This window comes from Amphiura filiformis, chromosome 6 (assembly GCF_039555335.1).
Source record: "Amphiura filiformis chromosome 6, Afil_fr2py, whole genome shotgun sequence".
Taxonomy (NCBI): Eukaryota; Metazoa; Echinodermata; class Ophiuroidea; order Amphilepidida; family Amphiuridae; genus Amphiura; species Amphiura filiformis.
Window position 1 is genome coordinate 5,276,892 of NC_092633.1, and position 15,078 is coordinate 5,291,969.

General features: G+C 33.8%; 1 protein-coding gene across 1 annotated transcript in view; it reads right to left on the minus strand.

The window, feature by feature from the left end:
* Nucleotides 1-5,989, minus strand: part of LOC140154869 (DISP complex protein LRCH3-like) — a 118,053-nt gene extending 112,064 nt beyond the window's left edge. Inside the window, 1 exon segment of the mRNA XM_072177518.1 lies at nucleotides 5,815-5,989. Coding sequence (XP_072033619.1) covers nucleotides 5,815-5,983 — 169 coding nt within the window. The 5' untranslated portion in view covers nucleotides 5,984-5,989.
* Between the last annotated feature and the right edge of the window lie 9,089 nt (nucleotides 5,990-15,078).

The following is a 15,078-nucleotide window of genomic DNA, read 5'->3' on the forward strand; positions in this document are numbered from 1 at the left end:
TTTTCTTTGATTAAAATGGTCATTGATCATTCTTGAAGTTCTTTATTATGATTGTATGCTAGGGTGATTCAGAAATACAAAAGTTTTTATTTTTTGATGGGCCAACATCTAATTTTGTTCATTTTGGTGTAAAAATGCATCATGCAAAATTTCATAAAATTTAGATTCACTTTGGAGGGTGCGCCCGGGCTTTGAAATTTTGTATGCAAAGTCAATAGGGTTTTGGTGCAAATTTTTTCTCCAACAGTTTTTTCACACAAAGACTTAACTTATGTGGATGAATTTCTCAGGTGTGTTAGATACACATGTTTCCTATGTAAACCCATCGGAAATTTAAATCAATAAGTTCAAGTTTGTCTATAATAATGAAAAAAGTACATTCACTGAAGAGGGAGTGAATCCTCTCAGTAGCACTGCTGATAGTTAAACTTTTTGTATAATTAATGCAAAGGCAGATGAATAAACTCATGAATATTAACAAAGGCATATCCACTATCTATTACAGGTTGTTACATAATTATCTAGTAGTATGAAAGAAGAAACCCTCCCAGCACCAGATATCAAGTTGATATTGCAGGCTCCCATAATGCTTTCCTGCATAATGCTACAGGATTTATAATACCAGTGTCTTTCTGGCCATTATGACAGTTATGAATAGAGCCATTTGACCATTCAACTCAATAGATACAATGCACCATGGGAAGAGGAGAGATGGGCATTTTGTATTCTCTATAATTCCATGTGGATGATGTGGTCACTGAAGCTGAAAACACAATAGAGAATATTTATACCATTCATTCATTCTATTATAGGCTATCCTAATTATAATATTTTTCTGTGGTCAGAGGACTGGCCAAATGTTTTGGCTGTTCTGTCTACTGCTTTCCCACCACTGAAGCAATTGAGATAAATCTTGAATTTTCTCCTCTTGTCAATATTTTCATTTAATTTTTCTTACATATTTGTTTCATGAATACCTAAGACTACATGCTAACAGTTTTATAGCATAGTTGGATAACTTGATTATTACTTTCTGGTGCTTGAGCGAAAATTACCAATAATCCTCATAGACTTCACACAAAAACTTCAAAGCCGGGCGCACCATCTAAAAATTATTTGAATTTCTTGAAATTTTGCATGATGTATTTTACACCAAAATGAACAATATTAGGGGTTGGCCCGTTAAAAAATCAAAACTTTTGTATTTTTGAATCACCCTATTGTATGCTCTTATAAATTACTCCGATACCCTAATCTGCACAGTGATTCCCCTATTTAAACTTTGATTTTTAGATTTGAATAAAAATTCATATTAATTCCCATTAATTTCTGTTAATTCCCAAAATTTCTGGTAGAAACTTCCTACTCCGAAAATTTCCGGGAATTTTACAACCCTAGATGTGGAGTCTGAATCGGACTTTAGTTGTCAGTTTTGGAGGGAAAAGAGTCAGGGAATCAACTTGTACAATTGTACATCCTTGTGAAATCGATCCTCTGGGTTTTTTGGGAGCAAGTCTATATAAGGCCAAGGAAAGTCGATTTTGAGTTTCCCGTCACCCGCCCTCACTTCATTTTCTGACCCTCACTTGAATTCATTATTGTGATTTTCCAAAAAATACCGATAAAAACTGGTTTTATTAGCAAAAAAAATGATGAATATCCATTTATTTTTTGTGGAAAAATCAAAATCAAAACATACATTTATTTTGCTGTCAACTTTGCAGACTCTTTTTAATATACTTTTGAATCTCATTAGGGCTAAACATCCATCTTCACTTGTTTTCAGAAATTATGTGACGGGAAACTCAAAATTGACTGCTAGTGGCCTAAAATGTACCTTCTTAAAGGAACCTTGGAATATTAATATCCATTCAATAAGTTAAGTATCAATCATTCACATCCATTTATGTCAATAGCTGAAACTACACAGATAAGTGAATCTGGTTCCTTCACTCAGAATATTAAATCCCACACCCCAGATGCCTCACCTGCAACAGGACACCCCTGTAGATATTAACAAATCTATCATGGTAGGGTTCAGGTCATTTTTGTTTGTTTGTTTTATTTTTTTGATAGTTCATTCAAATTTTAGAGATAATTACATGAACAAAAAAGTACTAACATAAACAAATTATAATTTTTACAATATTAAGGGGCAAACATAATTTTGGAATTTACTCTGAGCTTTGCTAAAATGATATCCTAATTTAAAGTCCTTATCACAATCCTCCAGATCTGTGATATGCTAGATATAACTAATGAACTAGCTTGAAATGTGGTCAGCATGGCAAAAACCACAGCAAAAATAGAGCTACAAAAAAAAAGCTACAACTGCTACATATATGTATCTCCACTGGCAATGACAACACAGTCTGAGACAAGATGTCAAAGTATCTTGTGCTGATACATTGTAGCATAATATATGGCACTGCAGATGTCGTTTAATTAGCATGAGATTAGTGTTTTTGGAATTCACAAAAATGTTAGGCCTATTCTGTTTTGCTAGATAAATGATGAATTGATGATGTTGAGAAAAAAATCTAAACATTTTGCTTTTAAACTGGAGCCGAGGTCCGAGGAATAAATATTAGGTCCAAGCAAAATGTTTGATCACGACCATTGTGCTTTTAAGTTATATAAATGGTGAGGTACCTGTTGCCCACCTACAACTACAAGCCATACATCAACTTTATTAATGCTATATCATACATGTATGGCAGAAAATAATTTTACAGAAATAATTATTTTGAAATTTTATTTGCATTTCACTTTTTTTTAAAAACTTTTGATCTATAGACTCAACATCAACATACCTATCACTTTTCAATAGTAATTTCTAGTACGGTATTGAAAAGTGATAAGTATGTTTGAGTCTATAGATCAAAAGTTTAGTAGGCCTACCGTACCGGTTCCAACTGGTATATAATTTTTCAAACATTTTACATGTATATAATTTTAACGATATCTTTCATTTTCGCTTTAAAAAAATTAAATACCGGGTAGCTGATCTGCTAGTGCCAAATCACAACTTACTTAGGAATCGGATAGCAGCGTGTGCACAGTATTTTTTATGTGGAATGAGAGCACATCAGACACAGGCTTCCCGTTAGTGTGCGTCATTGCGTCCAGACGCGTATTTTACAAATTTGGACGCAAGTTCACATGGCTAATCAAGTATTTTGCGTCCATGTCACATACATGTGGACGAGACAAAACTTCAAATTTTATCATTAATTGATGATAAAAATAAGAAATTTTATTCTTTTATATTTTAAGATAATAAAAGCCCCAAAATTTTGACCCACCTGCTGAGAATTGAAGTAAATTCTGCAATATTTGTAAATGCAACGTCAGGAAATTGTGCACTTTTTGCATGCTTTCCGAACGATCGCTGTACAGCTGTTTCATGGCCTGGGGAAGTCCCGATTGAGTTGTTTACAAGCAAGCACGTGCCGCTAAATAACGTGCGGTTAATGTTTATTTATCACAACCTGACAATATTCAATTTTTAATATTTTAAGTTTATTTTCTCATAAATAATCTAGGTTTCCTTTATTAGTATTATTGTTACGATGAATAAAAGCAATTTTAAAGACAAAATCAAATGATAACCCTTTTTCAGTATTATTTGTGGCAGCACGTGTTTTTGTTTTTGTAGCATCAACAACACGTTAATTTAAAAATCGAAATGCGGAAGTGAAAGTACGAACGAAAATTGCTAAAGATTGACAGACTTTGCTCATGTTTTTGCACCTGTTTTTGACCACGTTTCGGACCAAAACTGACACAGAAATGAGAAAAATTATCATAGCGAATGGAGATGGAATATCACGGCGAAAATGCACTTTTATTTTTTTAACAATCAACATTTGATGAGGTGTAGACCGGAATGCGTGTGTATCGTCATAATCGTGAATTTCAGATGGACGCACAAAAATTTGTCTGGACGCAAGTTTTGGCAACCTCGTCAGCAAACTTGCGTCATTACGGACGCACATTTTTAAAACCTTAACGGGAACCCTGAATTCAGACATATCAAAATGCATCGTGAATACGAGGAATGTCCTTCTGATATCAAATAATTTGGATTTCTTGAAATTTGCAACAAACAAATTTTATGGCTATATTATTATTAAAAATTGATACCGGTATTTATTTTTTAATTAACAGTCCATTTTAAAATTTTGACCTTTGGGGGCTTTGGATTTCGTATCAATTGATGATACACATTTTTTGCCAATGCCGCTATCTTTAATATGAAAGGTCAAAATTTTCAAATGATTGTCGGCTTTTCCTCCCAGGAATCTCAGTAAATCATGCTGATTGCTGATGACAGTTTACAGCAGGCTTCCCGTTAAGGCTTAAAAAATGTGCGTCCATATGGACGCAAGTTTGCTGACAAGGTTGCAAAAACTTGCGTCCAGACAAATGTTTATGCGTCCATCTGAAATTCATGATCTATCATACCGGGAAACGCTGTGGCATGCCATGATCAGAACGGCCGGCAATCCCTTGTTGCTACACGTACCCCCGCGGTCTACACCTGATCAAACATCGATCGTTCAAATAAAATAAAGATGCATTTTCCATGATATTCCATCTCCAGTCGCTATAATAAATTTTCTCATTTCTGTGTCAGTTTTGGTCCGAAATGTGGTCAGAAACATATACAGTATATGCAAAAACATGCACAAACTCTGCCAATTTTTAACACATTTTCGTAGTTTCGCACATCTTAGATTAACGTGTGGTTGATGCTAATACTTCTAAATCACATGCTGCCACAATAAATAAATAAAAAGTTATCATTTTGATTTTGTCTTTAAAATTGCTTTCATTCATCGTAACAATAATATTAATAAAGGAAAGGTAGATTATTGATGAGAAAATAAACTTAAAACATTAAATTCTGAATATTGTCAGGTTGTAATAAATAATTAAATAAACATTAACCGCACCTCGTCAGTCACACACCAGTAAACAAAGCAAATTTCATCAAGTGGGGGATTTCCCCATCAAACCCACATTACGGAAAGCATGCAAAAAGTGCACGATTTCCTGACGTTGCATTTCAAATATTGCAGAATTTACTTCAATTCTTAGCAGGTTGGTTAAATTTTGGGGCTTTTATTATTTTAGAAATATAAAAGAATGGAAATTTCTTAATTTTATCATCAATTATGATTAAATTTCGAAGTTTTGTCTGCGTCCACATGCATGTGAGATGGACACAAAATATGACCGGCCATCTGAAACTTGGCGTCCAAATTGGTCAAATGCACGTCTGGACGCAATGACGCACACTAACGGGAAGCCTGGTTTACAGTATCAGTATCAACTATCATATTTATCATTCAATTTTTAAAGATTTGTCTTCTCATCTCACTTCACCTTGAGTACAAATTATTAAGAACTGTTATTTTTGACATTCCTCAAAGTAAAATTTATAAATGAAATCTGAAAGTGTAGACATGTGCCTGGTCATGCTGGTTGACTCGACTCCGAGTAGTGAGTGAGTATCACCAGCCAATGCCAGCTGATCGGTGTGGTTTTTTTTTGGGGGGGGAGGGTAGTTTTTAGTGTTGTCGTTCAAATATATTTAGGGCAGGCAGTCACATCCAGCATGTGTTCCTTGTAACCTGAATACAAGATATTGGCAAATTGCCCACATTGTACTAACTTGCTATGAGCCGGTGAATGTCACAATCCTATGTGCATGTACAGTACATTGGGCCTATACTCATCATGTACTGAACAGTCGAATGAGTCAATGACGTTTGATACAGATTCACACCCCTACTTTCAGTTACTTACCTACGTCTACGGTATCATCCAAATCGAATTTTTCGGCGATCTTTGGATAGTCCCTTAAACTCCTTCCACTTAAATTTAACATTCCAGTCATATGGGCATCATCAAGTACTTTTTCAAGGGATCGCAATTGCGTCCCACTTGCTTGTGGGGACAACAACTGCACCGCCATATTGGATCTTTATTATTTTTCTCTTTCGAAATCTGAGGTCATCGACTGCACTGCGCATGTGCAGTTCAATTTTGATGACTGATGACAGGTTGTTCGAGTTTTGTAGGAAGGGGCGTAGGCACTAAACTTTTATCTGTATGACATTTGAAAACAAAATTTTGTTGTCGAAAACCGAAACTTGAAACGGAATGAATTATTTGTTACGTTCGCATAAGCATATTGATTCTGGTATCTAGACATAACTGTCACTAACAATTATTAATTTATGATTTGTTTGTTTGTTTTGTTTGTTTTTTATTTGACAAGATTTGCCCCGGGATTTGCCAGTAGCATTGCTTGTTTTTTATTTGGCAAGATTTGCCAGTGAACAGTGTTCGCATGATTTGCCAGTGAAATAGTTTGAGGCCCATTCAATGATTTGCTCATCGGGAAGATCGTAAAAATTATCGAAATTCAGTTTTTACACCAAGTATCATAGATGTGTAAGGGCTTTTGACGTGCCAAAAACCTTACCCCCCCTTTTTTTTTTTTTGACGTGCCAAAAATATTTGCCCCCCTTTATACATGCAAGATTTTGGCGAACCCGAATTTAAAACCTTAAATTGTCTTATCATATAATGCGAGCGAACCTTATTAGCGTGTAGGCCTAATAAAGAAATGGTGCCCAAAATATCTGTGCCAAAAATCGCTTGACCTCCCCCCTTTCGACCTGCCAAAATCGCTTGACCCCCTTTCGACCTGCCAAAAACTTTGCCCCCCCAAAATAAATAAATAAAATAAAAACAAAACAAAACAAAACAATGATGATTCAGTGCGCAAGCAATTACCTTTATCTTAGGCCTATATAAACCCGTCGTCATTGTTAACTTCAGTATTCAGGATTCGATTCAGTACCCAAAATCCCGTTATAAAACTGCTATAATTGGCAGCGCGCTTAGAAAAAAATAGCCAATAGGCCGAATGCAAAGCTATAAAGAAATGTTAAAATGAAGAAGCTGACCAAAATTTAAAACGGCATTTATCTTAGGCCTGTATAAACCCGCCGTCATTGTTAACTTCAGTAGATAGTCAAAATAATAATCATTAAAAAAATAATTGAACATAAAGAAAAAAAAATAGAGGTAGTAATTATGTTCTTTGTAGGCCCTAAATGCTATCTACAGAAGATGGCAAGCAAAGCAAAAAACATGCAAAATAATAATGTTCCAAAAACTTTGCCTAACACGCGTTCTAGATTATGAGTACGGCAAATCTGAGGATTCAGAGGTAGTAATTATTTACAAAAACAAAACAAAAAACAATGATGATTCAGTACGCAAGAAATTACCTTTTATCTTAAGCCAATGGGCTGGGCACATCTTCAGGATGCATCTACATCGGCTTCCCCACCAAGCCTACATTAATGACTTCAGCAAGAAAAGACCACCAGGTCGTCCACCAACCAGATGGAAGGACCAAATTCAGAGGGACTTGGGAATGATCCCACATGAAGCAAAGACACAAGCAACAGACATAACTGAATGGAGGAGGCTTACTCGGCAGAGCAAAGGGCCACACCGGCCTGTGCATTTAAGTCAAGTAAGTCAAATCTTAAGCCAATATAAACCCGCCGTCATTGTTAACTTCAGTAGATAGTCAAAATAATAATCATTAAAAAATCATTAAACATAAAGAAAAAATAGAGGTAGTAATTATTTTCTTTGTAGGCCCTAAATGCTATCTACAGAAGATAGCAAGCAAAGCAAAAAACATGCAAAATAATAATGTTCCAAAGTCTTTGCCTAACACGCGTTCTAGATGATGATTCAGTACGGCAAATCTGAGGATTCAGTGCACAAATCCCAGGGCAAAACGGATATAATTGGCAGCGCGCTTAGAAAAAAAATAGCCAATAGGCCGAATGCAAAGCTATAAAGAAATGTTAAAATGAAGAAGCTGACCAAAATTTAAAACGGCATTTATAGCATAGATTATCAGGAACAGGAAGGAAAAAATAAGAAACAAAACAAAACAACAAAATAAAAACCACCAAAAAACAATGATGATTTAGTGCGTAAGAAATTACTTTTTATCTTGGGCCAATATAAACCCGCCGTCATTGTTAACTTCAGTAGATAGTCAAAATAATAATCATTAAAAATCATTAAACATAAAGAAAAAAATAGAGGTAGTAATTATTTTCTTTGTAGGCCCTAAATGCTATCTACAGAAGATAGCAAGCAAATAAAAAAAACATGTAAAATAATAATGTTCCAAAAACTTTGCCTAACACGCGTTCTAGATGATGGTTCAGTAGGCCTACGTGCCAATCTGAGGATATAATTGGCATTCAGTGCGTAAAATCCTTTATGGCAAAACGGATATAATTTATAGGCCTAAGCGCTTAGAAAAAATAAATGCTTTTAAATTTTGGTCAGCTTCTTCATTTTAACATTTCTTTTAGCTTTGCAATATTTTGTATTGGCTTTTTTTTTTTCTAAGCGCGCTGCCAATTATATCCGTTTTGCCCCGGATTTTACGCACTGAATCCTCAGATTGGCCGTACTTCATCTAGAACGCGTGTTAGGCAAAAAGTTTTTGGAACATTATTATTTTGCATGTTTTTTTTTTTGCTTGCTATCTTCTGTAGATAGCATTTAGGGCCTACAAAGAAAATAATTACTACCTCTATTTTTTTTTTCTTTATGTTTAATGATTTTTTTAATTATTATTATTTTGACTATCTACTGAAGTTAACAATGACGGCGGCTTTATATAGGCCTAAGATAAAAGGTAATTTCTTGCGCACTGAATCATCATTGTTTTTTTTTGTTTTGTTTTGTTTTGTTTTTGTTTTGTTTTTATTTTGTTGTTTTGTTTTGTTTCTTATTTTTTCCCTTCCTGTTCCTCATAATCTATGCTATACAAATGCCGTTTTAAATTTTAGTCAGCTTCTTCATTTTAACATTTCTTTATAGCTTTGCATTCGGCCTATTGGCTATTTTTTTTCTAAGCGCGCTGCCAATTATAATTATCCGTTTTGCCGGGATTTTGCGCACTGAATCCTCAGATTTGCCGTACTGAATTATCATCTAGAATCTTCTGTAGATAGCATTTAGGGCCTACAAAGAAAATAATTACTACCTCTATTTTTTTTTCTTTATTTTTAATGATTTTTTTAATGACTATTATTTTGACTATCTACTGAAGTTAACAATGACGGCGGCTTTATATAGGCTTTATAGGCCTAAGATAAAAGGTAATTTTTTGCGCACTAAATCATCATTGTTTTTTGTTTTGTTTTTATTTTGTTGTTTTGTTTTGTTTCTTATTTTTTTCCTTCCTGTTCCTGATAATCTATGCTATATATAAATGCCGTTTTAAATTTTGGTCAGCTTCTTCATTTTAACATTTCTTTTAGCTTTGCATTCGGCCTATTCATTGTATTGGCTATTTTTTTTTCTAAGCGCGCTGCCAATTATATCCGTTTTGCCCCGGGATTTTACGCACTGAATCCTCAGATTGGCCGTACTGAACCATCATCTAGAACGCGTGTTAGGCAAAGTTTTTGGAACATTATTATTTTGCATGTTTTTTGCTTTGCTTGCTATCTTCTGTAGATAGCATTTAGGGCCTACAAAGAAAATAATTACTACCTCTATTTTTTCTTTATGTTTAATGATTTTTTAATGATTATTATTTTGACTATCTACTGAAGTTAACAATGACGGCGGGTTTATATTGGCCTAAGATAAAAGGTAATTTCTTGCGCACTAAATCATCATTGTTTTTTGGTGGTTTTTTTTTTGGTTTTTTTGTTTTGTTTTTATTTTGTTGTTTTGTTTTGTTTCTTATTTTTTTCCTTCATGTTCCTGATAATCTATGCTATATAAATGCCGTTTTAAATTTTGGTCAGCTTCTTCATTTTAACATTTCTTTATAGCTTTGCATTCGGCCTATTGGCTATTTTTTTTCTAAGCGCGCTGCCAATTCACTGAAAACATAAGTTAAGTCAAAAAAAGGGTCTTATTTAACTAATTAAAAATTAGTCATAATAGATATACATGTAATTCTTTTATTCAAGGAATACTGAAATTATGTATTTATAATGCTAAAAGAACAGTAATATCATTTCACATTAATTTACATCATTTCAACATATTTTTATGACTTATAATATTCAATTTGTAAAGAATAAGAAATTGCATGACTAATGACGAATTTATGACTTCACGATTTATCACGATTTAATTAGTCATTTATGTGCATTACTAATTGATTACTAATTGAATGACTAATTAAATGACTAATTATTTATCAAAAATCTGATTGCCTAACACGCGTTCTAGATGATGATTCAGTACGGCTAATTTGAGGATTCAGTGCGCAAAATCCCGGGGCAAAACGGCTATAATTGGCAGCGCGCTTAGAAAAAAAAAGCCAATAGGCCGAATGCAAAGCTATAAAGAAATGTTAAAATGAAGAAGCTGACCAAAATTTAAAACGGCATTTATATAGCATAGATTATCAGGAACATGAAGGAAAAAAATAAGAAAGAAAACAAAACAACAAAATAAAAACAAAACAAAAACAAAACAAAACAAAAAAGAATGATGATTCAGTGCGCAAGAAAATACCTTTTATCTTAGGCCTATATAAAGCCGCCATCATTGTTAACTTCAGTAGATAGTCAAAATAATAATCATTAAAAAATCATTAAACATAAAGAAAAAAATAGAGGTATTAATTATTTTCTTTGTAGGCCCTAAATGCTATCTACAGAAGATAGCAAGCAAAGCAAAAAACATGTAAAGTAATAATATTCCAAAAACTTTGCCTAGCACGCGTTCTAGATGATGGTTCAGTACGGCAAATCTGAGGATTCAGTGCGCAAAATCCCGGGGCAAAACGGATATAATTGGCAGCGCGCTTAGAAAAAAAAAAAATAGCCAATAGGCCGAATGCAAAGCTATAAGAAATGTTAAAATGAAGAAGCTGACCAAAATTTAAAACGGCATTTATATAGCATAGATTATCAGGAACAGGAAGGAAAAAATAAGAAACAAAACAAAACAACAAAATAAGAACAAAACAAAACAAAACAAACAAGTATTCCTGAAAAAAATTGGTGTCAGTTCCAATTTACAATGTCTCAGTTTGAATGTAATGTTAAAGAGAAGTTTTGCACTGTAGCGCTGACAAGAACATGAGTGGTAGTTCATATATCATTAAATAGGCCCACATGTTTTGGCGCAACGTCAGCCTTCTATTCTTCAAATCTTTTCAGAGGGCGCACCCACCAAATCACTCCACGATTTATGTACCAGTGACATTCGGTTAAAATAGTCCACCGCTTATTTGAGCTTGTTGTGGCTTTATTTTCAAAAGATAATTGTCAAAATTCGCCCGTTTTCAGCTCATTTGCTTCTGGCAAGTGTCTACATGAAGGAATCTGAGAAAAAATCCCAATATTTTATTTCAGAGCTGAAGTTTTGGCGCAAATTTGAACATCGTCCGGTTTCAAAAATGAGTGATTTTTTAGGTTTAAATTTGAAATGGAGCCTTGATCTTTGGTTCGAGTTGTATTTTTTCCTGAATGTATTTTATGCTTTCTCTCCCCCACCAGCTCTAAGTACAGATAAAATACAAAAAGCTGAAAAAGGAAAAAAAAAAAAAAAAAAAAGATGTGGACACCGTCGGCTTCCCCCGTGTATTATCGGCCGGTGCCATTATCACGTGACTGTAGAAAAATGCTGTTGCCACCAGATATAGGCTAATTAAAACAGCGTATTACTATCAAGACTTATGTTTGAAAGCTGTCCTCAGATCGATGCGTGAAGTTTCCAGTCCATCACACTACGTGCTCTATATATTAGTCCATTATCAAGACAGAGATTGCGTCTGATGACGTCATCTGTCAAAGTCGTTGATGATGAACCGGCGTTTAACGGCGTCTTATTTTAAGCTTATTGTTAATTTTGCACCTTCAAACCGTACAAACCATCTCAAAAGTTAGGTCTTTATAGTAGGAAACTTTCTTTAGCGGGGCACCATGTCAACAATGCCTAGAAAAGTTGCTTTTTGCCTTGTAAAAGTACGTAATTTTTCGGCATTTCCTGGTATCAGGTCGATTCGGCCCAAACCAATTCGTCCACAGTTGACTTGGCCATATGTCAATTCATGCATGGGCCCCAAGCTAAGTCAGCCACAATATCGACCAAAAGGGATAAACGATTTAATATGTTAATGAATATATGTGACCGTCCATCACGAAACAGCTGTAAAGTCGGCTGGCGGTCAATTTTGTTTATTTCGTGTTTAGAAAATATATCATAAGCTTTAAAATGAAAAATCATTTGACTCCAAACGATATCCAGAAGTAAAAAACAAGGGGGTTAAGTGCACAACATACAAAAAAGTGACTATATCTCATTAACCGATGATCCTACAGATATGCGACCACTGACTTTTTTTGTTGTTCCTTATGACTAAGGGAAAAGTTTGACATATCTCACGACTCTGTAGGAAATGATGTACATCATCATCATCATACATCATCATTTTATTTTCATACAAATCGACAAAAGAAATGTTAAAATGAAGAAGCTGACCAAAATTTAAAACGGCATTTATATAGCATAGATTATCAGGAACAGGAAGGAAAACAAATAAGAAAGAAAACAAAACAACAAAATAAAAACAAAACAAAAACAAAACAAAACAAAAAAGAATGATGATTCAGTGCGCAAGAAATTACCTTTTATCTTAGGCCTATATAAAGCCGCCATCATTGTTAACTTCAGTAGATAGTCAAAATAATAATCATTAAAAAAATCATTAAACATAAAGAAAAAATAGAGGTAGTAATTATTTTCTTTGTAGGCCCTAAATGCTATCTACAGAAGATAGCAAGCAAAGCAAAAAACATGTAAAATAATAATGTTCCAAAAACTTTGCCTAGCACGCGTTCTAGATGATAATTCAGTACGGCAAATCTGAGGATTCAGTGCGCAAAACGGATAATTCTAATTGGCAGCGCGCTTAGAAAAAAAAATAGCCAATAGGCCAAATGCAAAGCTATAAAGAAATGTTAAAATGAAGAAGCTGACCAAAATTTAAAGTGCGCAAGAAATTACCGTTTATCTTGGGCCAATATAAACCCGCCGTCATTGTTAACTTCAGTAGATAGTCAAAATAATAATCATTAAAAAATCATTAAACATAAAGAAAAAATAGAGGTAGTAATTATTTTCTTTGTAGGCCCTAAATGCTATCTACAGAAGATAGCAAGCAAAGCAAAAAAACATGTAAAATAATAATGTTCCAAAAACTTTGCCTAGCACGCGTTCTAGATGATGATTCAGTACGGCCAATCTGAGGATTCAGTGCGCAAAATCCCGGGGCAAAACGGATATAATTGGCAGCGCGCTTAGAAAAAAAATAGCCAATAGGCCAAATGCAAAGCTATAAAGAAATGTTAAAATGAAGAAGCTGACCAAAATTTAAAACGGCATTTATATACCATAGATTATCAGGAACAGGAAGCAAAAAAATAAGAAAGAAAACAAAACAACAAAATAAAAACAAAACAAAAACAAAACAAAACAAAAACGAATGATGATTCAGTGCGCAAGAAATTACCTTTTATCGATATTTTAGGCCTATATAAAGCCGCCATCATTGTTAACTTCAGTAGATAGTCAAAATAATAATCATTAAAAAATCATTAAACATAAAGAAAAAATAGAGGTAGTAATTATTTTCTTTGTAGGCCCTAAATGCTATCTACAGAAGATAGCAAGCAAAGCAAAAAACATGTAAAATAATAATGTTCCAAAAACTTTGCCTAGCACGCGTTCTAGATGATGATTCAGTACGGCAAAAATCTGAGGATTCAGTGCGCAAAATCCCGGGGCAAAACGGATATAATTGGCAGCGCGCTTAGAAAAAAAATAGCCAATAGGCCGAATACAAAGCTATAAAGAAATGTTAAAATGAAGAAGCTGACCAAAATTTAAAACGGCATTTATATAGCATAGATTATCAGGAACAGGAAGGAAAACAATAAGAAAGAAAACAAAACAACAAAATAAAAACAAAACAAAAACAAAACAAAACAAAAAAGAATGATGATTCAGTGCGCAAGAAATTACCTTTTATCTTAGGCCTATATAAAGCCGCCATCATTGTTAACTTCAGTAGATAGTCAAAATAATAATCATTAAAAAATCATTAAACATAAAGAAAAAAAAAGAGGTAGTAATTATTTTCTTTGTAGGCCCTAAATGCTATCTACAGAAGATAGCAAGCAAAGCAAAAACATGTAAAATAATAATGTTCCAAAAACTTTGCCTAGCACGCGTTCTAGATGATAATTCAGTACGGCAAATCTGAGGATTCAGTCGCCAAACGGATAATTCTAATTGGCAGCGCCGCTTAGATTCAGTCGCAAGAAATTACCTTTATCTTAGGCCTACATAAAGCCGCCATCATTGTTAACTTCAGTAGATAGTCAAAATAATAATCATTAAAAAATCATTAAACATAAAGAAAAAATAGAGAAGGAAAAAGATTATTTTCTTTGTATGCCCTAAATGCTATCTACAGAAGATAGCAAGCAAAGCAAAAAACATGCAAAATTATAATGTTCCAAAAACATTGCCCAACATGCGTTCTAGATGATGATTCAGATTTTGATACCTTTTGCACTGTTTTCGTTCAAGGCCCATGAGCGATTTGCTTATTCAGAAAATTGTAAAATCATCAAATTCACTTTTTTTTGCACCTTTGTTAGTTGCATAATCTTAATTTTGATAACTAAAAATAAGAGAAATAATTGAATGTTCTTATAAATCAATTTACTGTTTGCATTTGATCTGTGATCACATAATATTAATTTATTCTACATCATTAGGACTTGACCCTTTTGGAATGAAATATTGGGTGGTATTGCAACATCAAATCAATGAAAATCAGGCCCCTCCTGCAGTAGCCATGACTTTCTTTTGCGGGGGTGGGGGCTTCTACAATATGGCCTGTTTTGAGGAAAAAACTTAATTTAGAAACAGAAACAACAGCACACCTTCTGCATTATTAATGTTTTATTTTTACAACTC